This window comes from Sander vitreus, chromosome 11 (assembly GCF_031162955.1).
Source record: "Sander vitreus isolate 19-12246 chromosome 11, sanVit1, whole genome shotgun sequence".
Classification (NCBI taxonomy): domain Eukaryota; kingdom Metazoa; phylum Chordata; class Actinopteri; order Perciformes; family Percidae; genus Sander; species Sander vitreus.
In genome coordinates this window covers 31,447,377-31,472,550 of record NC_135865.1, presented here as the reverse complement: position 1 = coordinate 31,472,550, position 25,174 = coordinate 31,447,377, and the positions used below count along the sequence as shown (strand labels likewise).

Here is a 25,174-nt window from a genome sequence, read left to right as displayed (position 1 = left end):
GATTTGAACCCTGGGCCTCTGTGTCAAGGAATAAACCTCTTCATATGGGCGCGCTCTACCAACTGACAACCTGGGCGCCCTAGAGGAGATATACTTGCTTTTTAACCACACATTCGCATAGTCAACCTGCTGCATTGTAAAAAAGGGATTTGTTCACATACTTGTCCATGTACTATGATTGTTACTAAAGGATTCCACTAGAGGGCACATCAGAAAACTCAGACCAGATTTGCACAATGTAAACAAAAAAACAGGGTGGCAAATTGAAGGAGGTCACTAGGTTTGTGAAAAGTGAGGGATTATCATAAACCAGCCTAAACCATGTGACAAAGAGAAGGGACCAGTCAAATTAAAGTGCTAATGAAAGTTTTTATATATATATTAGGGCTGTCAATTGATTAAAAAATGTAATCTAATTAATTACATACTCTGTGATTAATTAATCAAAATTAATCACATACATAATTAACGGTGCCTGAACCGATACTTTTTAAGAAAGTAAAAAAAGAAAAGAATAAAAAGGTACTAAACAACAGTTGGTGACATTAAAGAAGGGCTTGTTTATTGCTAAGGCCATATGGTCAACATTCAAATGATTTAATAATAATGTATAACAATAACAATAACTTATTTCACTAGTAAATTGCTGTTGAATGACAAAAACAACAACCAGATAGGAAAAGGACATTTACAATAACTTCAAATGCACCACGAGGCTGTAGTTTACCAGTTTCATTGAACGCACCGTCTGTGTTGTTTCTCCGACGGCAGCTGCAGATTGTTACATCCCGGTGTTGAATCCTCTACAGTAAAACACAGTCACACTTTACACCGTTTAGCGTTAGCTGTCAGCATTTAACCCTGTTTAATCCAGCTAGCTAGCGTAGGCTAACGTTAGCTGCCGTTGAGTATAGTGTTAACTAGCTAGTGGTAGGCTAACGTTAGCTGCTGTCGAGTATAGTGTTAACTAGCTAGCGGTAGGCTAACGTTAGCTGCTGTCGAGTATAGTGTTAACTAGCTAGTAGTAGGCTAACGTTAGCTGCTGTCGAGTAAAGTGTTAACTAGCTAGCGGTAGGCTAACGTTAGCTGCTGTTGAGTATAATGTTAACTAGCGTCACGTGCAGCGGTGTTTGTGTTGCCTGTATCGTCTTCAGAGCATCAGAGAGAAGAGCAGACATATCAGTGGAACCAGATTTCGGTAGCCAGGGTTGGTAGGAAGAAGATTTTTACAAGTAAATGTTCCAGTTAATGATCCAGGCAGAACATTCTCGTCTCCCTCCTTCATTTTACAGTCCAATGGTGCTAGAACGGTCCGGGTCAAACCTCAATACTGAATTGGTTAATCTGCGTTATTTTTTTTAACGCGTTATTTTTTCTCAGATTAAATAATCGAAATGAACGCGTTATTTTGACAGCCCTAATATATATATATATATATATATGCCATTATATTGTATATTCATGTCATTGTTATGCTATGGAATACACTATGTGGTTACATACAGATGCCAGTCCGACATGCCGCCACTCCGACATGCTTCTATTCCGACATGCCGCTATTCCAACATACTGCTATTCCCTAACCCTAACCCCTTACCCTAACCCTAATGGAAACAAAAATTGTTGAAGTGGTGGGACGTTTAAAAACAATGGAAGTGTCGCCACTCCGACAATTAGACGCCAATGTCGGAGTATGTCGGAATGGATGACAGAACCCACGCTATATTACCATCAAGGACATGAATTTATTGAGGAAAGGAACATTTGCCAGGAACGTGATGTTTATTAAAAAAAAGAGCTTTATTAGCACACAACAAACAGCCTACACAACAAATGGTAAACTGGTAAAAAAGGTAACTGGCGTCATTCTGTCTTGATTCGGTCCGTTTTGCAGACGTCTGTGGTGCGTTGCCATGTACTTCTGCTGGCTGCAAAAAGGACGCACAATCCATCCAGCACACTGTCTCGCTTCCAGCAGCTGTAAAAACAATCGATAAAAAACAATCAGTACTGTGTGATGCACTGCGTATGGACACAACACATCTATGAATGCACCTGAAAAAATAGTCACATTGACCAAAACGGATTTAATCTTACCCTCTTTCTTCTCGCTGGACTCCGAGCTGAACTCTTCACAGCTTCTGCCCGCGATGCCAGATCTGGTTGTTTTCTACCTGAAGCTCCTGCGTGCTGTCTCGTAATATGTTTTACAGGCAGCTGGAAAACAATTAAATGAGAGTGGTATGAATAAAAAAAAACATAAGTCACAGTAAAATTAAACAAGGAATGAGAAAACAGGAAGTTACTTACATACAATGCCGTCATTATCAGCATCATGTAAATCTGGACTTGCTCCGGACAAATATAGGTCACGGCCTCGTTATGAGGCGAGGTTAATCTGTGAAAAACAATGTACGGTTAAGATCGGTCTATTAACGTATCTATTTCCTTATACAGCAGAATGAATGAAATTCATTCAATGAAAGCATATTCTTTAAGTCTTACCCTTGCTCTGGTTCTTAGCGCCTACATTTTGAGTTGTAAAGACGGCGTACTGCTTCCTGTAGATTACAAGACCAACGAAAATACACTTTTATAAAGCAACTTACACTGGCCCCGCTTAGCTCTGCCTAATAATGAATCGCGCTGAAAGCAGACAGGCAAACAGCTCTGTGCTGCTCGCGTTTAAACTTGCGTGCATGGTGGGGTTTAAAACATTACTGCCAAAGTCTAAGTAGCCTGTTTAACATCAAAAGACAGTCATTGTACTTCTCAAGAGTTAATAAGCAGTACAGACTAGCTCACCGTTTTATTAATAATCATATACTTACGTTTTCTGTGGGTGCATCTTTACGGAGCCTGGCGTAGGTTCCTGTGGAGTCCAGGTGCCGGATGATGTAGTGGAGGGCCAGGTTGACTGCATCGTCTACAGACCTATTGGCTCTGTAGGCAAACTGCAGGGGGTCCAGGAGGGGGTCTGTGATGGCTTTGAGGTGTGAAAGCACAAGGCGCTCAAAGGACTTCATAACCACAGAGGTCAGGGCGACGGGTCTGAAGTCATTAAGTCCTGTGGTCCTTGGCTTCTTGGGGACAGGGATTATGGTTGAGGTCTTGAAGCAGGCTGGCACGTGGCATGTCTCCAGTGAGGTGTTGAAAATGTCTGAACACTGGAGACAGCTGATCAGCGCAGTGCTTCAAGCTGGATGGGGAGACAGCATCCGGTCCAGCAGCTTTCCTGGGGTTCTGTCTCCTAAAGAGTCTGTTGACCTCCCTCTCATGGATGGAGAGAGTTGTCACTGAGGTGGGTGGGGCGGGTGGAGGGCCTTGGTGGGGAGGCCCAGGACCCTGCTGAGGTGGAGGTGAAGCACAGTGGCTGTGGCTGTAGCTGTAGGGAGGTGTCGTGGGGGATGGTGTCAGGACTGTCCTTTTGTCTTTCAAATCGACAGTAGAACTCGTTCAGGTCGTGGCTAGGTGTCGGTCATTGAAGGAGTGGGGGGTTTTAGGCTTATAGGTGGTGATCTGCCTAAGTCCTTTCCAGAGTCGTTTGCTGAGAACTGGCGTTGGAGCTTCTCAGAGTACCGTCGTTTAGCCTCCTTCACTGCCTTGCTAAACTTGTACTTCGACACTTTAAATCTGTCTTTGTCCCCACTCCTGAACGCCTCTTCCTTAGTCAGCCTTAACCGTCTGAGTTTGGCGGTGAACCAGGATTTGTCATTGTTGTAACTTACCCTGGTGCTTGATGGAACACAGCAGTCCTCACAGAAGCTGATGTATGACGTCCCAGCCTCTGTGTACTCATCCAGACTGTTGGTAGCAGTCCTGAACACAGCCCAGTTAGTAGAATCCAAACACGACTGGAGATCCTCCACAGCCTCACTGGTCCACTTCCTTGATGTCCTCACTACAGGTTGGCAGAGCTTTAGTTTCTGCCTGTAGGCGGGGATCAGGTGAACCATGACGTGGTCAGAGAAACCCAGTGCAGCACGGGGGTATAGGGTAGGGCTTTACAGGGTATAGAAATAGAGACAAACAAACAAAACAAAACGAAACAAGATTCAGGCACAGATGAAAAGGGGAGGGGCGTGGGGCTAGGGATAGGCAGTGGTGAAGAGATGGGTCTTGAGGCGAGACTGGAAGATGGTGAGGGACTCAGAGGTGCGGATCTCTTGGGGGAGGGAGTTCCAGAGCCTGGGAGCTGCCCTGGAGAATGCTCTGTCCCCAAAACTGCGGAAGTTGGACTTTTGGATGCAGAGACCAGCTGAGGTGGATCTGAGGGACCGTGAGGGTTGGTACGGGGCGAGGAGGTCAGTGAGGTATGAGGGGGCCAGATGATGGAGGGCTTTGTAGGTGAGGACCAGGATTTTGTAGGTGATCCGGTGGGAGATAGGAAGCCAGTGGAGTTGTTTTAGGACTGGAGTGATGTGGTGCCAGGATTTGGAGCGGGTGATGAGTCGGGCGGCTGAGTTCTGGACCAGTTGGAGTCGGTTGATGTTGGTGGAGCTGATGCAGAGTAGAAGTGAGTTGCAGTAGTCCAGTCGGGAGGAGATAAAGGTGTGAATGAGTCTTTCAGCAGCGGGGGGTGTGAGAGAGGGTCTGATTTTGGTGAAGTTGCGAAGGTGAAAGAAGGTTTTAATGACATGACGGATGTGGGGCTCAAGGGAGTGGGTGGAGTCAAAGATGACACCAAGATTACGGGCCTGGGGAAATGGGGAGTCAATGGTGCCGTCGATGGTGAGAGTGGGGTTATTGATTTAGCTGAGTGTGGATTTGGAGCCTATGAGGAGGAATTCTGTTTTATCGCTGTTGAGTTGGAGGAAGTTGTGTTGCATCCAGATTTTAATAGCTGACAGACAGGAGTTGATGTGGGAGAGGGGAGGATTGTGAGGGGATTTGGTGCTGAGGTAGATCTGGGTGTCATCGGCGTAACAGTGGAAGTCCAGGTTGAAGTGGCGGAGTATCTGACCAAGAGGGAGGATGTAGATGATGAAGAGGAGGGCGCCGAGTATGGAGCCTTGGGGAACACCTTGTGTGACTGTGGCTGTGGCAGAGGTATGATTATAGAGAGAGATAAAGTGGGATCTGTTGATAAGGTAGGAGTGGAGCCAGCTGAGTACAGTACCTTCGATACAGAGGTCTTTTGGTCTGGTGAGCCGGACCAAAACCACACGCCACTGAACAGTTTTTTTCCCCTTCCGCCACTAGCCTTACCAACAAGACCCGGAACCCACCCTGACTCTCTCCACACCCCACCTCTGGCTCTACATGCCACTGTACTTACTCTGCTGTACCATTCCTTTTTAAAACTGTTTAACTTATTTAATTATTTTTTTACATTCTATCTTTATTAATACATACTGTGTGTATATGTTTATACTTTTATTGTTTATATTCTTTTTATCCTTATTATATTTAGAGAATGTGTGTGACATGCACCAGCAACACCATGACAAATTCCTTGTATGTGTAAAAAACATACTTGGCAATTAAGCCCTTTCTGATTCTGATCAGTGGTGGAATGTAACTAAGTACTCAAGTACTGTACAAATTTGAGGTACTTGTACTTTATTTGAGTCTTAGTCTTTACTGAGTCTAGCCACTTTCTACTTGTACTCCACTACATTTCAGAGATAAATATTGTACTTTTTAATCCAGCTTTAGTTACTAGTTACTTTACACATTAAGATTCCTGCAGACAAAACACATGTAGGTAAATTAAACTACCCAACAATATATTGGCCTGAAAGTCCATCTGAAATGTCTAGCCGATTAAACACTTAGTTGATTGAGAGAACAGTTTGGTTTGTTTAAAAAATTTGAGAATTTTTCCACATTCAGTACTTTCACCTTTTAATATTTCAAGTACATTTTCCTGATGATACTTACATACTTTTACTTAATTAGTGATGTTGTGATTTTGCCTCAGTGTTGTACACTGATGCAGAAGCCTACCTGTTGGTTTATAAAACTAAAAGTGATTACCAGTTTGCTGTTGAACTGTGAATCTAGGGAATTCTGCTGCTTTGCTGTTTATAGTTACATTTCCATTGTACTTGTTTTGGGGCTGTGGTGGCAGAGGATAATATCTGGTATTCTTTCCACTTGAACAGTGCGTGTTGAAGTTAGTTTTGGTTGTACTGCTAGTGTTTCTTGATCATAATTTAAGGGCTGCTTCTTAGCACTGGGCCTTATTCTTGTTTGTATTTGTGTTTTGTTTGTAATGTTTAATTTCTCATTTTACCTATGTGGTGGTAATTGTTGGCTGTGTGTGTCTGTGTGCAAGTGTGGACCATGTATGGCACTAAATACATTTTTCCAGTAAAGCACAATGATTAAAGCAGGTGGGCAATCAGATTTAAAGGGGAGCCGGTGCCACCCCGTGCCCCCCATCTAGCCCCGTCCCTGGCCATCAGAGGAGCACGTGAATGCACCGCTGGCCTTGGCGGAGGTCTTTGCTCTCCGGGTGGCGTTCTGATTATGACAGAGTCACATGACTTGTTGAAACTTCCACATAAACTATGAATCTTTTGACACAGCTGCAGTATTTAAAAGTTAAAATGGCTCACTACAGTCCAGTTCAGTTTCATATTATAACCACGGGCAACTGGAAGCATTCAGATACACAATAAACTAAGTTAAAAACAAAGTTGATATAATATAATAGACAGTAACTATTTGTTCCAGAAGAAAACCAAACATATTGTTTTTAAGCAGGACATCGTATGCTTTATTTCTCATGAGAGATGTGTGTTATTACATACAGAATATGATAGATCATATACAGAAATAACATTCAAGCTTGGTCACTAAATATAATTCAATATGATTACGTAAGATGTATTTTAGTCTCATGATTTGGAGCGCCGCCCACGATGATTTCATTGGTTTAAAAAATGTAATAACCCAGAGCGTTTTTTTCTCCTATCCAAGAATGCATGTGTGGTGTAGCCAGACCTTACTACACAGCGCTGTGGAAATAGGTCTAGCAATGTCTGACAAGGCTAATGCAACAAAAGCATGTTGGCTAATAATAGGGAAAGATTGTAGTTGTGGGTAGACGGACCTTCAGTTAGCAGCTGATGCTAATTGATTCCAGCCAGGACAAACCCCAGTACTGTATTTTCACTTTATTTTCAGATGACATTTTATGCTTGAGTTTGTTTTACTCTTTCTAAAACTCTTATTTTTCTTTGATATTTACTAACTTTTGTTTGATTTTATTGACACAAATCTGCTTTCATATTCATAGGCCATCTTGTATATTCAATATCCTACATCATTATAATGTTATCATGATTAAAAAAAATCAACTCATTCCCAACAAACCACAAAACAATATTAAAACGGAATGAACAGTGTAACATACAAGGTCAAATATTGTGAGACCAAATTCCCATCAAACACACCTAAAGTCCTATCAATTCTAGTTTAAGGTAGGTCAGTGGTTCCCAAAGTGGGGTCTGGGGATCTGAAGGGGTCACTGAGGGGGTTCTATGGGGTCCCCAGCAAAAGGGAGAATCATTATTTTCACTATAATTCTATCCATTAGTTACACCATGACAGAATGTATGACTATTTTAATCATGGATTTCATACACTTATTTCAATAAAATATCCTTAATGAAAACTCTTGTCAAATGGGGTCCCCTGGCCTAATTTGTGTCAGTTTAGGTGTCCTTTACTGTATGTGAAAAAGATTGGAAACCACTGTTGTAGGTTATGATATCAATGGCCCAAGTTTTATTGACCTTCAATCGGCCTAAAAAAAAGGCAACGTATAATATTCTTTCTAACGTGCTCTAACATTTAATGTGTGAGAATTATTTTTTTTTTTTGACAGTTGAGACTAATTCAAACTCACAATGTGAGTTTCAAAGCCCCCCCTTAAGATTTATGTAATAGCAAACAAGATCTATGGACAAATACATTTAATGTATTGTAGAAGCATATTTTGTAGCTTAGCAATATATGGTTTGCTAAATGTTCTAAGTTTTACATTTTCGCAGCATGAATCTTCTTCAAAAATCTAAAAATCACTCCTTTGATTTGAGGCAGACTCAGGCCGTAAACTAGAGGGTTATTAATGGGGGGGATCATCAAATACTCTAAAGATAAAACAACTGTGACGATAGGATTCATTTTATCAGCCTCAAATCGAGTCAATGACAGCTCACAGAAGACGGAGAAAGAATAGGTCATGAATGTCACGATGTGAGGCAGGCAGGTCTGTAACGCCTTTCCTCTGAATTCAGATGAGCTTCTCCTGCAAACAAGCAGAATACGTAGATAGGTGTACAGGACAAAGAACAGGGGGATGAAGATGATTGTAATCACAAGAGACTGACCTACTATGTTGTTCAGAGTTATGTCCACACATGAGAGCTGAACCACAGGCCAATTGGAACAGAAGATTCTATGCAGTTCATTGCCACACAACGGTAATCGGACAGTAAGATACAGCATGAAACCCACAGCAAATGCAGGGTAGAGCACGGCAAAAATCACAAGATGTGTTACCATCTTAAATGTCATTTTACTGTGATAGTGTAAAGGCTGGCAAATAGCAACAAATCTATCATAGGCCATGATGCTCAGAATAGTCTGCTCACATGATGCATAGGTGTAAATAACATATATCTGAATGAAACATAATGGACGTGAGATCAAATGAGTGTGAGACAGAATGTCCATCAGAAACCTGGGGAAGAAGCCGGCTGAGCCGTACAGAGAGTTAAAAGACAGACTGCAGATAAAAATATACATGGGCTGATGCAGAGACTTCTCCAGACAGACTGTCAGAATAATGACAATGTTAGCAGAGACAATAGTCATGTAGAGCAACAGACACAGACTGAAGAACAGATATCTGAGGGGCCCAAAGTCTGCAAACAGAGTGAACTGAAAATACACAGGATTCAGGCTGTTGTTGCTCTTCATGTCTGCACAACAGCAGAGCTGGAAGAAGAGAAGTGAGTGATGAAGGGAAAGGAGGGTTAAACAGATCAATGTACAGTAAATTAGATTAAAATGTTCTCAGGAAAATGTCCTATTTTAACAGTTTAGGCAAACAGAATAAATGGTGCTATAAAGTTCACACAAATACAAATATTCACAAAACAGTCTTTGCATTAGTGTATGTACATTTAGGAGTTAGAATAGTACACAGCACCCTCCCCCCGACTTACAACTGACTAAGGCAGCAGCTGAACTTTTATCCTGTTTTGCTGTCACAGTGAGAGCAGCAACCTGGGTCCAAACACACACGGGTCCAAAGGGAGCTACGGTGTGTTACACACTGACTGTGTTTGTGTGTGTGTGTGAGCGTTGCATCGATATACCCGAGCCCAGAGTTCCCAGGACTGAGATGTTCTTGCTTTTTTGACCCCACAATCGCATAGACAACCCAAAAAACAGGGTGGCAGCAGTGCTCAAATAGCTGACAAAAATTGTAAAAAGTTTCCAGCTGTTGGCCACAACGGCAAGCCATGGTTATTGTGATTGTTCCGGCACTTTGCATTGTGGGATACAGTAGGCGAGATGGACTGGTCCGAGGCATACTGGAGATTTTCTATCAATCAATACGACATCCAGGTATTTTTGGTATACTGCAGATTTTGCTTTTGTTTGCATACTACATGCTACATATTGGCCAAATCAGCACTCACTGCTAGTATAGTATGCGTTTTCGAAAAACGGCCTGGGTTGAGGCCTAGATTGAGGCCTACCACAGGTGTCAGCCTATTACCTGATTGACCCTCCCAGACTGCTAGCTCCTGCAGGAGGAGGCCAATGAAGCCACAGCGGGCAGAAAGGGAGGGGTCGTAATAGTTGCGGTTCTCAAAATCCCATCGCTACGGGACACGAACAACAACCTTCAAGCTAGCAAGCTACACGCTGAAAATGGCAGGTTTTGAAGAACATTTGGATCGTGCCATAAGGCAGGTCTGCTTGGTTCTTTCAGGGAATGATTGTAAATATTTACAAAGAATATGTTTAGGGCATTTCCTTTCTAACTGGGAGGCTCAAGAATGTGGAGACCACGGTGGATTTTTTTGGGTTGATTTAATAGTCCGATGGATTGTTGCAGTGTATTTGGTTTTTTTACATTTCGCACCGATGCAGTGCATGTTCTGAAATAAAAATAAACATTGCCCTGATTTACACACAGCGTTGTTTAGTTTTTTTTTAGTCAGAGAAGCGACGTGGGAAGTGTAATTGTTTTTTTTTGTTCCGTTACCTCCAACCCCCGCTTTTGAGTCGCCGGATCCACCCCTCTGTGCTCCGGGACCTCCCACTTTACAAATTAATCACTGGACACAAATGTGATTCCATACTTATGGCTGTAGACTGCCTATATCATTATAATCTTGTTATTAAAATTACAACGGAAATTTGGTTCACAACAGCTTAGCAAACTAATAATCAAACAGAATAAACACAGTTTAACATGCAAAGCTAAAATTATCGTGAGACCAAATTCCCACCAAACTCTCTTGACATCCTATCAATTTTAGTGGGTTTTTACAGCTGAAAGTCCGGACCAAGGTTCATGTTTTTGTTACATTGTATACATTTGATCCGGTAAGTTTGGGTCACATTGCATGTATGTACTGTAAGTGCACTAAAGAACTATACTTGACAAAACTACGCCCTGTCATCATCACATACGTGAGCTGCATCTCCCGACTGTTGTAACTGATTGGTCTGTAGATGGGCTTCCCCGTCCTCTCGTATCCTCTCTCTGTGTCAGTTTTTTTCAACTGATTGGCAAACTTAAACTTACACTGTACATTTACTACCACTTGACTAGTAAATGAAGCTCAGCGTAAATTCTTTCAGGAAGACGTCATAAACCCAATCACTACTCTTTGTTCTTCAATCAAATCAATCAAATTTAGAAGCGATACTTTCAGTTAAACCAGTCAGACTTGGCCACGAAATTCAAGGGCCAATCACAGCATTAGAATAGTCGAACCTCAGGTTGAAGAGGAACAATGCGGATTCCGTCCTGGTCGTGGAACAACGGACCAGCTCTTTACTCTCGCAAGGATCCTGGAGGGAGCCTGGGAGTATGCCCAACCGGTCTACATGTGTTTTGTGGATCTGGAGAAGGGCGTATGACCGGGTGCCCCGGGAGATACTGTGGGAGGTGCTGCGGGAGTACGGGGTGAGGGGGTCCCTTCTCAGGGCCATCCAATCTCTGTACGACCAAAGCGAGAGCTGTGTCCGGGTTCTCGGCAGTAAGTTGGCCTCCGCCAGGGCTGCGCTTTGTCACCAATCCTGTTTGTAGTATTTATGGACAGGATATCAAGGCGTAGTCGGGGTGGAGAGGGTGTTGCAGTTCGGTGGGCTGGGGATCTCATCGCTGCTTTTTGCAGATGATGTGGTCCTGATGGCATCATCGGCTTGTGACCTTCAGCACTCACTGGATCGGTTCGCAGCCGAGAGTGAAGCGGCTGGGATGAGGATCAGCACCTCTAAATCGGAGGCCATGGTTCTCAGCAGGAAACCGATGGAGTGCCTTCTCCAGGTAGGGAATGAGTCCTTACCCCAGGTGAAGGAGTTCAAGTACCTTGGGGTCTTGTTCGCGAGTGAGGGGACAATGGAGCGGGAGATTGGTCAGAGAATCGGCGCAGCGGGTGCGGTATTACATTCAATTTATCGCACCGCTGTGACGAAAAGAGAGCTGAGCCAGAAGGCAAAGCTCTCAATCTACTGGTCAGTTTTTGTTCCTACCCTCACCTATGGTCATGAAGGCTGGGTCATGACCGAAAGAACAAGATCCAGGGTACAAGCGATCGAAATGGGTTTCCTCAGGAGGGTAGCTGGTGTCTCCCTTAGAGATAGGGGTGAGAAGCTCAGTTGTCCGTGAGGAGCTCGGAGTAGAGCCGCTGCTCCTTCGCGTCGAAAGGAGCCAGTTGGAACCACAGGCCAGTTGGAACAGAAGATTCTATGCAGTTCATTGCCACACAACGGTAATCGGACAGTAAGATACAGCATAAAACCCACAGCAAATGCAGGGATAGAGCACGGCAAAAATCACAAGATGTGTTACTATCTTAAATGTCATTTTACTGTGATAGTGTAAAGGCTGGCAAATAGCAACAAATCTATCATAGGCCATGATGCTCAGAATAGTCAGCTCACATGACGCATAGGTGTAAATAACATATATCTGAATGAAACATAATGGACGTGAGATCAAATGAGTGTGAGACAGAATGTCCATCAGAAACCTGGGGAAGAAGCCGGCTGAGCCGTACAGAGAGTTAAAAGACAGACTGCAGATAAAAATATACATGGGCTGATGCAGAGACTTCTCCAGACAGACTGTCAGAATAATGACAATGTTAGCAGAGACAATAGTCATGTAGAGCAACAGACACAGACTGAAGAACAGATATCTGAGGGGCCCAAAGTCTGCAAACAGAGTGAACTGAAAATACACAGGATTCAGGCTGTTGTTGCTCTTCATGTCTGCACAACAGCAGAGCTGGAAGAAGAGAAGTGAGTGATGAAGGGAAAGGAGGGTTGAACAGATCAATGTACAGTAAATTAGATTAAAATGTTCTCAGGAAAAATGTCCTATTTTAACAGTTTAGGCAAACAGAATAAATGGTGCTATAAAGTTCACACAAATACAAATATTCACAAAACAGTCTTTGCATTAGTGTATGTACATTTAGGAGTTAGAATAGTACACAGCACCCCCGACTTACAACTGACTAAGGCAGCAGCTGAACTTTTATCCTGTTTTGCTGTCACAGTGAGAGCAGCAACCTGGGTCCAAACACACACAGGGTCCAAAGGGAGCTACGGTGTGTTACACACTGACTGTGTTTGTGTGTGTGTGTGAGCGTTGCATCGATATACCCGAGCCCAGAGTTCCCAGGACTGAGATGTTCTTGCTTTTTGACCCCCACAATCGCATAGACAACCCAAAAAACAGGGTGGCAGCAGTGCTCAAATAGCTGACAAAAAATTGTAAAAAGTTTCCAGCTGTTGGCCACAACGGCAAGCCATGGTTATTGTGATTGTTCCGGCACTTTGCATTGTGGGATACAGTAGGCGAGATGGACTGGTCCGAGGCATACTGGAGATTTTCTATCAATCAATACGACATCCAGGTATTTTTTGGTATACTGCAGATTTTGCTTTTTGTTTGCATACTACATGCTACATATTGGCCAAATCAGTACTCACTGCTAGTATAGTATGCGTTTTTCGAAAAACGGCCTGGGTTGAGGCCTAGATTGAGGCCTACCACAGGTGTCAGCCTATTACCTGATTGACCCTCCCAGACTGCTAGCTCCTGCAGGAGGAGGCCAATGAAGCCACAGCGGGCAGAAAGGGAGGGGTCGTAATAGTTGCGGTTCTCAAAATCCCATCGCTACGGGACACGAACAACAACCTTCAAGCTAGCAAGCTACACGCTGAAAATGGCAGGTTTTGAAGAACATTTGGATCGTGCCATAAGGCAGGTCTGCTTGGTTCTTTCAGGGAATGATTGTAAATATTTACAAAGAATATGTTTAGGGCATTTCCTTTCTAACTGGGAGGCTCAAGAATGTGGAGACCACGGTGGATTTTTTGGTTGATTTAATAGTCCGATGGATTGTTGCAGTGTATTTGGTTTTTTACATTTCGCACCGATGCAGTGCATGTTCTGAAATAAAAATAAACATTGCCCTGATTTACACACAGCGTTGTTTAGTTTTTTTTTAGTCAGAGAAGCGACGTGGGAAGTGTAATTGTTTTTTTTTGTTCCGTTACCTCCAACCCCCGTTTTGAGTCGCCGGATCCACCCCCTCTGTGCTCCGGGACCTCCCACTTTACAAATTAATCACTGGACACAAATGTGATTCCATACTTATGGCTGTAGACTGCCTATATCATTATAATCTTGTTATTAAAATTACAACGGAAATTTGGTTCACAACAGCTTAGCAAACTAATAATCAAACAGAATAAACACAGTTTAACATGCAAAGCTAAAATTATCGTGAGACCAAATTCCCACCAAACTCTCTTGACATCCTATCAATTTTAGTGGGTTTTTACAGCTGGAAAGTCCGGACCAAGGTTCATGTTTTTGTTACATTGTATACATTTGATCCGGTAAGTTTGGGTCACATTGCATGTATGTACTGTAAGTGCACTAAAGAACTATACTTGACAAAACTACGCCCTGTCATCATCACATACGTGAGCTGCATCTCCCGACTGTTGTAACTGATTGGTCTGTAGATGGGCTTCCCCGTCCTCTCGTATCCTCTCTCTGTGTCAGTTTTTTTCAACTGATTGGCAAACTTAAACTTACACTGTACATTTACTACCACTTGACTAGTAAATGAAGCTCAGCGTAAATTCTTTCAGGAAGACGTCATAAACCCAATCACTACTCTTTGTTCTTCAATCAAATCAATCAAATTTAGAAGCGATACTTTCAGTTAAACCAGTCAGACTTGGCCACGAAATTCAAGGGCCAATCACAGCATTAGAATAGTCGAACCTCAGGTTGAAGAGGAACAATGCGGATTCCGTCCTGGTCGTGGAACAACGGACCAGATCTTTACTCTCGCAAGGATCCTGGAGGGAGCCTGGGAGTATGCCCAACCGGTCTACATGTGTTTTGTGGATCTGGAGAAGGGCGTATGACCGGGTGCCCGGGAGATACTGTGGGAGGTGCTGCGGGAGTGCGGGGTGAGGGGTCCCTTCTCAGGGCCATCCAATCTCTGTACGACCAAAGCGAGAGCTGTGTCCGGGTTCTCGGCAGTAAGTTGGCCTCCGCCAGGGCTGCGCTTTGTCACCAATCCTGTTTGTAGTATTTATGGACAGGATATCAAGGCGTAGTCGGGGTGGAGAGGTGTTGCAGTTCGGTGGGCTGGGGATCTCATCGCTGCTTTTGCAGATGATGTGGTCCTGATGGCATCATCGGCTTGTGACCTTCAGCACTCACTGGATCGGTTCGCAGCCGAGTGTGAAGCGGCTGGGATGAGGATCAGCACCTCTAAATCGGAGGCCATGGTTCTCAGCAGGAAACCGATGGAGTGCCTTCTCCAGGTAGGGAATGAGTCCTTACCCCAGGTGAAGGAGTTCAAGTACCTTGGGGTCTTGTTCGCGAGTGAGGGGACAATGGAGCGGGAGATTGGTCGGAGAATCGGCGCAGCAGGGTGCGGTATTACATTCAATTTATCGCACCGTTGTGACGAAAAGAAAGCTGAGCCAGAAAGGCAAAGCTCTCAATCTACTGGTCAGTTTTGTTCCTACCCTCACCTATGGTCATGAAGGCTGGGTCATGACCGAAAGAACAAGATCCAGGGTACAAGCGACGAAATGGGTTTCCTCAGGAGGGTAGCTGGTGTCTCCCTTAGAGATAGGGGTGAGAAGCTCAGTTGTCCGTGAGGAGCTCGGAGTAGAGCCGCTGCTCCTTCGCGTCGAAAGGAGCCAGTTGAGGTGGTTCGGGCATCTGGTAAGGATGCCCCCTGGGCGCCTCCCTAGGGAGGTGTTCCAGGCACGTCCAGCTGGGAGGAGGCCTCGGGAAGACCCAGGACTAGGTGGAGGGATTATATCTCCAACCTGGCCTGGGAACGCTCGGGATCCCCCAGTCGGAGCTGGTTAATGTGGCTCGGGAAAGAGAAGTTTGGGGTCCCCTGCTGGAGCTGCTACCCCACGACCCGATACCAGATAAGCGGACGAAGATGGATGGAAGATGGATGGAATCACAGCATTACAACAGATTTAAAGCATTACAACTGCTTTAAATCTGTTCTCCCTGTGCTGTCAGCTGTTGTCTCAGGCAAAGCGCTCAACTGGCATACGTGAACTTCACTTTTCACAGCTCGTGTCTCGTGGTGGTAGCAGCTAACGCTTTTTCCTTGGAGGAAACATTTTTTCGCATTGTTCCTGTCAACAGCTTTTCTACTGCGCTGGTATGCACGCGGTGCAATTGGTGGCAACCTAGCAGCGATAATTATTTCAGCAAGCTACTCGCACTGAACTGAAGTTCCCGAGGATGTTTGCCTTGTTCGTCTGCATCTGTCTCGTTGCACTGCTGTGACCTGCACAGTGAGCCTCCAGCCGCCGACTCTCAAGCTGTCGGCGCTGAAGGATACTTCAATCGGTTTCATTACGCCCGGATGACCTGGCAGTGTTTAAATCAACTGGAACATCCGCCCCTCGAAGTTAAGTAGTCTCATCGGGCTGCATTTTTGTCATTCATTTTGCTGCCCACTGGTTATGCGATCGGGTCGCTGTGGCCCATAGACTGATTAGTGCCATAGTTTTGTGCGCCGTCTATACTCCGGGTCAGCCGCAGCTTCTGTGTCGTGGGTCTTGTACCGTAAATTCTATAATAGAGGTAGTAGGGGCATTGTTTAACTTCTAGTAATGCAGCATGTTAACAAGCACTTAGGCAGGCATTTCTATTTTCTAGAGGGCATCGGTGTTGGGAGTAACTCGTTACGAAGTAACGCAATTACTGTAATATATTCCTTTTTGCTGTAACGCAGTAATATAACGCCGCTGCGTTGAAGCTGAGATGTTCTCTTCTCGTGGTCAGAGCAACCAGAGACGGTACGGACAACATTTGTGTCCAGGTGTCGGTACGTCAGCGCGGACAGCAGTGTGTCCGAGCTGCTGTCAGTATAACATGTCGGGAATTAATGTTGAGGCTTGCCGCCTGCTACAAGTATCATTGCATGTTCTCAGCGTTGGTGGCATGGCTTCGAATGACGACTATGACGAAAAATGCTTGTCTTTTACTGTGGTCATTTCTGTTCAATATGTTGCAGTTTTACAAACATGGAAGTGAGAAACTGTCCCATTCATCTCAGTAAGCTAGCTAGAGTACACAACAAACAACTTTTGTGTGGGCAACTTCAAACTAAAAGCACTTCCTGTGACGGTTCGCAGTAAAGCTTTAACAAATAAGGTTGTGTACCTTTTACATATCAGCTGTGAATCAAGACCTGTTCATCATGTAAATAGTAAGTTTTGCTCACACTATAAATTGACCATTTCCTTTAGACTGTTTTGAGCTAAACATGAATTTATATCCAACTGCTCTGCACAACATTTTACAACAATGCCAGTACTTCAACTCGATATAAGGTGCTTTTTAATTGAGTATTTTCATTTTCTCATCCTTGCCTATTGTACGTTTTCCTATCTATGTTCTAGTTTTGGTTACTGTTCATATTCCTTATACAAAATCACATGAATAATCTATGATATATTACAATTTATGAAAACGTGACTTTATTGCTTCGGCGGTGAAATTTGCAAGCTAGCTGCCAAGTCAAACTTCTGCTTTTAGTAAATTACCTTTAAAAGTAAAAAAAAAAAAAAAAGTAATTTGTTCTTCAAGCATTACATTGCCCCGGCCTGAGATGCCGAGTTTTGACTTGTTTTTATTTATTTATTTTTGCAGGCATCCCACTGCCACCAGCCTGAGATGCCGAGATTTTAATTGTCTTTCCTTGCGGGCATTACAAATTTTTATTTAGTAGAGGTTTTATAGTTTGTGTTTTTATTTCTATTTTATTTTCTTGTATTCCAAAATGTTGTGCCGTATGACATTTTAATGTGAAGCACTTTGTGGTTTTATCTGTGAACGTGCTGTATAATTATCTTTACTTACGTAATGCAGGGCGCTGGCTTCCGTCTCTCATGTACACTCTCTGAGATGTTCCTTTAAAGGGAACTTCCTCAGTCGTATAACACGAGGAGAGTCTGCCACGGCATCCTGTATTTGTTCCAAAGTCGAACCATCCAGAAAATGCTTTCACACACAGAAATGAACCAGATGATGGTTCAGCTTGATCGGACGAAACTTCCTCTTTGAGTGGACCAAATTTTAGCTGTTTAGTCGGACCATGAGTACCAGGAAGGTTTCACCCCTGTAATTTTGTGTGTGATCAAACAAGAAAAGTCGAAAGTCCGGACCAAACGAGGTAGGGTAAGCCTCCTTGATTTATTCTAGGTTTTGATATCAAAGCCCAATGTTTGACCTTCATTCTGCCTCAAAAAGCAGCTCATTATATCTTTGCTAACATGTTCTTTAACATTTCTGAGAAATAGACAAAGAAATGTATCAACATTCAAGACAATTCAACCTCACCATATGGGTTTCAAAAGATGTATTTTTAGCCTGTGGAGCTGTAAGTTCAACCATATACAAGTTGTGCAATGTTTATATTATTGTTGTGGTTCAGGTTGATTACAACTACTCTTTTCATGAATCTCCTCAAATGAATGTAATAGCAAACAAGATCTATAGACAAATACATTTAACATATTCCAGAAGCGCATATTGTGGCTTCAAGCTTCACTGTTTGTACGTACGTGTCAGCATTTCTCGTATGGTGTATAGATGGGTGAAGAATGTTTGGATTAATGTTGACTGCAAAAAAATGGCAAAAACAGGCCCAAATCAGAGACAGACAATAGAGACAGGTCTGGCAGATATAGGTTGAGGCTAATTTAAGGCCTACCACAGGTGTCAGCCTATTACCTGATTGACCCTCCCAGACTGCCAGCTCCTGCAGAGAGCCAAAGAAAGCCACCTTGAGCAGAAAGGGAGAAATTCGTAATAGTTGCTGTTCTGAAAATCCCGTGGCTATGAAACAAAGAACAATTTTTCGAGCTAGCAAGCTACACGCTGAAAATGGCAGGTTGTTAAGAAGATTTGGATGGCGCAATAAGGCAGGCCCTGCCTGGTTATTTCAAGGAATGATTGTTAGGATTTACAAAGGAATATGTAAAGCAATATTTTCTATCTAACTAGGACGTAATGGACTGATTGGCGGGAGTACTTTGGGCCGAAATACACGGGGTGATACACTGGTAGGCTAATGAGGTTTAACCATGTATCAGCTAATTTAAATAGCTCACGTTACTGCATTGTGTCAACAGTTAACTTCATTTCATATTGTATGTGGCCTTTTCTTTTGTGGTGTCCAAATGTTCCACTAAAACAAGTTTCTTCTTGGGACTATTGTAGAGCCACCGTCGCTGCGTCCAGAGCTTAGCGCCGCAAGACGATTGTCATTGGTTTAAAGAAAAATGCAAACAACCCAGAGTTTTCTCCTATCCTAGAATGTATCTGTGGTGTGGCCAAATCTTGTTTTGCAGCGCTGTGGATATATGTCTAGAAATACGCTTACGCAGCAAAAGCCAGTTGGTTAAGGTTGGGAAAGATTGTGGTTGTGAATTTGGCAGAGACAACCTTCAGTTAGTGGCTGTTACAATTTGATTTAAGCCAGAGCAATCCCCAGCTCTGTATGTAGGAGCCACATACTGTATGTTGTTTATGGTCTCATTTATAGTATTTATTGATTATTATATTGTGCACTTATATTGTAGGTGGTGGGCGTGTTCATCGTGGCTTGAGTGGAAGTGATAACTTATATTTGTCTGCTCCAGCTGTTAACCTGGGTTTTTTGGGCTTTGACAGAGAGGGGGTGAGCCTGGGAGCGAACACTTTCTGTTGACCGCCGCACTAACTTATTTTGACTCACAAAGTAACTTTAAACTTGGTATCTGCAGTACTAGTTGTATTTTAAGTGTGGATTAATAAATCATTGCAATACAATCTTGAGCGTGTCACAGTGTGTTTATGCATATCTCAGTGTTTAGTCCCTCACGTCAGCACTTTGTTGGACTGCTTACAGCCGCAACACTTTACCTTTACTTTTGAGATGAAATTCTTTTGCTTGAGTTTGTTTTATTTTTCTCAAATATGTATTTTTGTTTGATATTTAAGATGTTTTGTTTGATTATATTGACACAAATGGGATTCCACACACATGGCCGTAGACTGTCTTGTTTATTCCAAATCCTACTTCATTATAATAGTGTCAAATATAGTGTAATTTAAATATAATTACAAAGGGCAACTGGTTAACCACAAACCACAAAGTAATATTTAAACAGAATAAACACAGTGGAACATACAGAGCTAAAACACTGTCAGACTAACTTCCCATCAAACACACCTGACCACCTATCTATTATAATTAGTTCTACATCAGTGGTAATTATTTCCACTGTAGTTCCATCCATAAGTAACACAATAACAGAATGTATGACTATTTTTATCATGGGTTTTATACACTTTCTGTAGTAAAACATCCAAAAGGAAACTTCCTGTCAGGTGGGTGGCCCTGGGACAAATCTTGTCTACTGGGGGTCCCTGGCCTAATTTGTGTCAGTTTAGGTGTCCTTGATGTGAAACATTTGGGAACGTGATATCAAAGGCCTCAATCTTCCTGCAAAAGCAGCACATGATATATATTTCTAACATGTGCTTTTACATTTATTGTGTGAGAAATGGACGAAGAAAAATCTATTACCATTTGAGACTAATTCAAACCCACAATGTGAGTTTAAAAGATTTATTTTAGCCTGTGCAGCTGTTAGTTGAACCATGCAGCTGCAATGTTAATATCATTCTTTTGGTTCAGGTTGAACACACTTTCTTTTCATAGACCACCTTAACATTAATGTAATAACAAACAAGATCTATGGACAAATACATTTAACATATTCTAGAAGCATATTTTGTGGCTTAGAGATATATGGTTTACTAAATGTGCATGTTGAGGTTTACATTTTCGCAGCATGAATCTTCTTCAAAAATCTAAAAATCACTCCTTTGATTTGAGGCAGACTCAGGCCGTAAACTAGAGGGTTATTAATGGGGGGGATCATCAAATACTCTAAAGATAAAACAACTGGGATGATAGGATTCATTTTATCAGCCTCAAATCGAGTCAATGACAGCTCACAGAAGAGAGAGAAAGAATAGGTCATGAATGTCACGATGTGAGGCAAGCAGGTCTGTAACGCCTTTCCTCTGAATTCAGACGAGCTTCTCCTGCAAACAAGCAGAATACGTAGATAGGTGTACAAGACAAAGAACAGGGGGATGAAGATGATTGTCATCGTGAGAAACTGACCTACTATGTTGTTCAGAGTTGTGTCCACACAGGAGAGCTGAACCACAGGCCAGTTAGAACAGAAAAGCCTATTCAGTTTATATCCACACAATGTTAATCGGACAGTAAGATACAGCATGAAACCCACAGCAAATGCAGGGACGAGCACGGCAAGAAACACAAGATGTGTTACCATCTTAAATGTCATTTTACTGTGATAGTGTAAAGGCTGGCAAATAGCAACAAATCTATCATAGGCCATGATGCCGAGGAGAGTCTGCTCACATGATAAATAGGTGTAAATAACATACATCTGAATGTAACATAATGGACGTGAGATCAAATGAGTGTCAGACAGAATGTCCATCAGAAACCTGGGGAAGAAGCCGGCTGAGCCGTACAGAGAGTTAAAAGACAGACAGCAGATAAAAATATACATGGGCTGATGCAGAGACTTCTCCAGACAGATTGTCAGAATAATGACAATGTTAGCAGAGACAATAGTCATGTAGAGCAACAGACACAGACTGAAGAACAGATTTCTGAGGGGCCCAAAGTCTGCAAACAGAGTGAACTGAAAATACACAGGATTCAGGCTGTTGTTGCTCTTCATGTCTGCACAACAGCAGAGCTGGAAGAAGAGAAGTGAAAACAGATTGAGGTACAGTATATTTATATTATGTAATTATTACAATTATATTAAAATGTGTGCATCAAAATGTCCTTTTTTAACAGTAGACACAAAACATACAATAAACCTGCATTCATGTAAGTTGCATAAACTGCACAAAAGACATTCAACAATACACATGGGTGGAAAAAGGTCAGTGTTACATCAACTAAATGTTGAACAAATGAACAACTTAACATTTGTCAATGAAGAATATTTCAGTTCAATGAAGAAGAGCTGTATCCAGGTTATCGAGGCTCACAGATGACAGATTCAAAACGTCATTTTCCACAAGTGAATTGCCATCTAAAAAGCTTTCACATTTAATGGAAGTTTTATGTCCTCTAATAGCTGAGAAATTAGAAGTTATCAGCCAATACAATACAGTGTTTATGTTATTCAGTCTTTTCAGTTAATACATTCATGAAAATGTTCAGAAAACAGTCTTTGCATCAGTGTATGTAAACATAGATTTTAGAATAATACACAGCACCCCCCCCCCTGACCTACAGCAGACTGAGGCAGCAGCTGAACTTTTATGCTGTTTTGCTGTCACACTGAGAGCGGCAACCTGTACACACCGGGTCTAAAGGGAGCTACGGTGTGTTACACACTGACTACTCCTGTGTGTGTGTGTGTGTGTGTGTGTGTGTGTGTGTGTGTGTGTGTGTGTGTGTGTGTTGCTATAACTGAGTCCAGACTGCTAAGGCCGAGGAAATATATCATTTTTTGGGCATTTCCGCTTTTAATCACCAGGACAGCATGAAAGGGGAGAGAGGGGGAAGACATGCAGGAAACCAGATTTGAACCCTGGGCCTATGTGTCAAGGAATAAACCTCTTCATATGGGCGCGCGCTCTACCAACTGACAACCTGGGCGCCCTAGAGGAGATATACTTGCTTTTTAACCACACATTCGCATAGTCAACCTGCTGCATTGTAAAAAAGGATTTGTTCACATACTTGTCCATGTACTATGATTGTTACTAAAGGATTCCACTAGAGGGCACATCAGAAAACTCAGACCAGATTTGCACAATGTAAACAAAAAAACAGGGTGGCAAATTGAAGGAGGTCACTAGGTTTGTGAAAAGTGAGGGATTATCATAAACCAGCCTAAACCATGTGACAAAGAGAAGGGACCAGTCAAATTAAAGTGCTAATGAAAGTTTTATATATATATTAGGGCTGTCAATTGATTAAAAATGTAATCTAATTAATTACATACTCTGTAATTAATTAATCAAAATTAATCACATACATAATTAACGGTGCCTGAACCGATACTTTTTAAGAAAGTAAAAAAAGAAAAGAATAAAAAGGTACTAAACAACAGTTGGTGACATTAAAGAAGGGCTTCTTTATTGCTAAGGCCATATGGTCAACATTCAATGATTTAATAATAATGTATAACAATAACAATAACTTATTTCACTAGTAAATTGCTGTTGAATGACAAAAACAACAACCAGATAGGAAAAGGACATTTACAATAACTTCAAATGCACCACGAGGATGTAGTTTACCAGTTTCATTGAACGCACCGTCTGTGTTGTTTCTCCGACGGCAGCTGCAGATTGTTACATCCCGGTGTTGAATCCTCTACAGTAAAACACAGTCACACTTTACACCGTTTAGTGTTAGCTGTCAGCATTTAACCGTGTTTAATCCAGCTACTAGCTAGCGATAGGCTAACGTTAGCTGCTGTTGAGTATAGTGTTAACTAGCTAGCGGTAGGCTAACGCTAGCTGCCGTCGAGTATAGTGTTAACTAGACAGCGGTAGGCTAACGTTAGCTGCTGTCGAGTATAGTGTTAACTAGCTAGTAGTAGGCTAACGTTAGCTGCTGTCGAGTATAGTGTTAACTAGCTAGCGGTAGGCTAACGTTAGCTGCTGTCGAGTATAGTGTTAACTAGCTAGTAGTAGGCTAACGTTAGCTGCTGTCGAGTATAGTGTTAACTAGCTAGTGGTAGGCTAACGTTAGCTGCTGTTGAGTATAATGTTAACTAGCGTCACGTGCAGCGGTGTTTGTGTTGCCTGTATCGTCTTCAGAGCATCAGAGAGAAGAGCAGACATATCAGTGGAACCAGATTTCGGTAGCCAGGGTTGGCAGGAAGAAGATTTTTATAAGTAAATGTTCCAGTTAATGATCCAGGCAGAACATTCTCGTCTCCCTCCTTCATTTTACAGTCCAATGGTGCTAGAACGGTCCGGGTCAAACCTCAATACTGAATTGGTTAATCTGCGTTATTTTTTTTAACGCGTTATTTTTTCTCAGATTAAATAATCGAAATGAACGCGTTATTTTGACAGCCCTAATATATATATATATATATGCTATTATATTGTATATTCATGTCATTGTTATGCTATGGAATACACTATGTGGTTACATACAGATGCCAGTCCGACATGCCGCCACTCCGACATGCTTCTATTCCGACATGCCGCTATTCCAACATACTGCTATTCCCTAACCCTAACCCCTTACCCTAACCCTAATGGAAACAAAAAATTGTTGAAGTGGTGGGACGTTTAAAAAACAATGGAAGTGTTGCCACTCCGACAATTAGACGCCAATGTCGGAGTATGTCGGAATGGATGGCAGAACCCACGCTATATTACCATCAAGGACATGAATTTATTGAGGAAAGGAACATTTGCCAGGAACGTGATGTTTATTAAAAAAAAGAGCTTTATTAGCACACAACAAACAGCCTACACAACAAATGGTAAACTGGTAAAAAAGGTAACTGGCGTCATTCTGTCTTGATTCGGTCCGCTTTTGCAGACGTCTGTGGTGCGTTACCATGTACTTCTGCTGGCTGCAAAAAGGGACGCACAATCCATCCAGCACACTGTCTCGCTTCCAGCAGCTGTAAAAACAATCGATAAAAACAATCAGTACTGTGTGATGCACTGCGTATGGACACAACACATCTATGAATGCATGTTGTGAAGACGGGCGTACTGCTTCCTGTAGATTACAAGACCAACGAAAATAGACTTTTATAAAGCAACTTACACTGGCCCCGCTTAGCTCTGCCTAATAATGAATCGCGCTGAAAGCAGACAGGCAAACAGCTCTGTGCTGCTCGCGTTTAAACTTGCGTGCATGGTGGGGTTTAAAACATTACTGCCAAAGTCTAAGTAGCCTGTTTAACATCAAAAGACAGTCATTGTACTTCTCAAGAGTTAATAAGCAGTACAGACTAGCTCACCGTTTTATTAATAATCATATACTTACGTTTTCTGTGGGTGCATCTTTACGAAACCCGGAGGTGACATGGAGGAAAAAAATTAAAACGCTCCGCACATCTTGAACAACTCCTGCGTGTTTCCTTTTTAGGTGCGTGGTTGTAATTACGTGATAAGCACAGCTGTCTTGGAACGCAATAGACAGACGGTGGCGGGACGCCCCGACACTTACATTCAACTAAAATGTAACAGTGAACAATCAGTGTTGGACCTCCAGTCTGTTGAGACGCTCTCCAAACTCACCATAAAACGTTAAGACATGTTAAGAAAAAAGATCCGTATTTTTGCCATAATCCAATGACACGGAAAAAA

General features: G+C 42.5%; 2 protein-coding genes and 1 pseudogene across 2 annotated transcripts; all 3 read right to left on the bottom strand.

The window, feature by feature from the left end:
* Positions 1-2,004: 2,004 nt before the first annotated feature.
* LOC144525525 (olfactory receptor 56A4-like) lies at positions 2,005-8,934 on the bottom strand. The gene is made up of 4 exons (XM_078262427.1): positions 8,013-8,934; positions 4,964-5,031; positions 4,473-4,697; positions 2,005-2,022 (listed from the first exon to the last, which is right to left on the bottom strand). Exons 1-4 carry the CDS (start codon positions 8,932-8,934, stop codon positions 2,005-2,007), a joined length of 1,233 nt encoding a protein of 410 aa, XP_078118553.1.
* A 122-nt stretch (positions 8,935-9,056) lies between these two features.
* Positions 9,057-12,472, bottom strand: LOC144525524 (olfactory receptor 6N1-like; annotated as a pseudogene).
* Positions 12,473-20,604: 8,132 nt separating this feature from the next.
* LOC144525523 (olfactory receptor 56A4-like) lies at positions 20,605-21,549 on the bottom strand. Its single transcript, XM_078262426.1, has one exon. The coding sequence runs from the start codon at positions 21,547-21,549 to the stop codon at positions 20,605-20,607; it is 945 nt and encodes a 314-aa protein (XP_078118552.1).
* Positions 21,550-25,174: the final 3,625 nt, after the last annotated feature.

Coding starts and splice junctions, on each gene's coding strand:
- LOC144525525 (XM_078262427.1), bottom strand. CDS start 8,934: ATGAAGAGCAACAACAGCCTGAATCCTGTGTATTTTCAGTTCACTCTG. Junction 5,032..8,012: donor GATTTTTAGATTTTTGAAGA/AGATTCATGCTG, acceptor CACAGCCACAGT/CACACAAGGTGTTCCCCAAG. Junction 4,698..4,963: donor CATCTACATCCTCCCTCTTG/GTCAGATACTCC, acceptor CCATTTCCCCAG/GCCCGTAATCTTGGTGTCAT.
- LOC144525523 (XM_078262426.1), bottom strand. CDS start 21,549: ATGAAGAGCAACAACAGCCTGAATCCTGTGTATTTTCAGTTCACTCTG.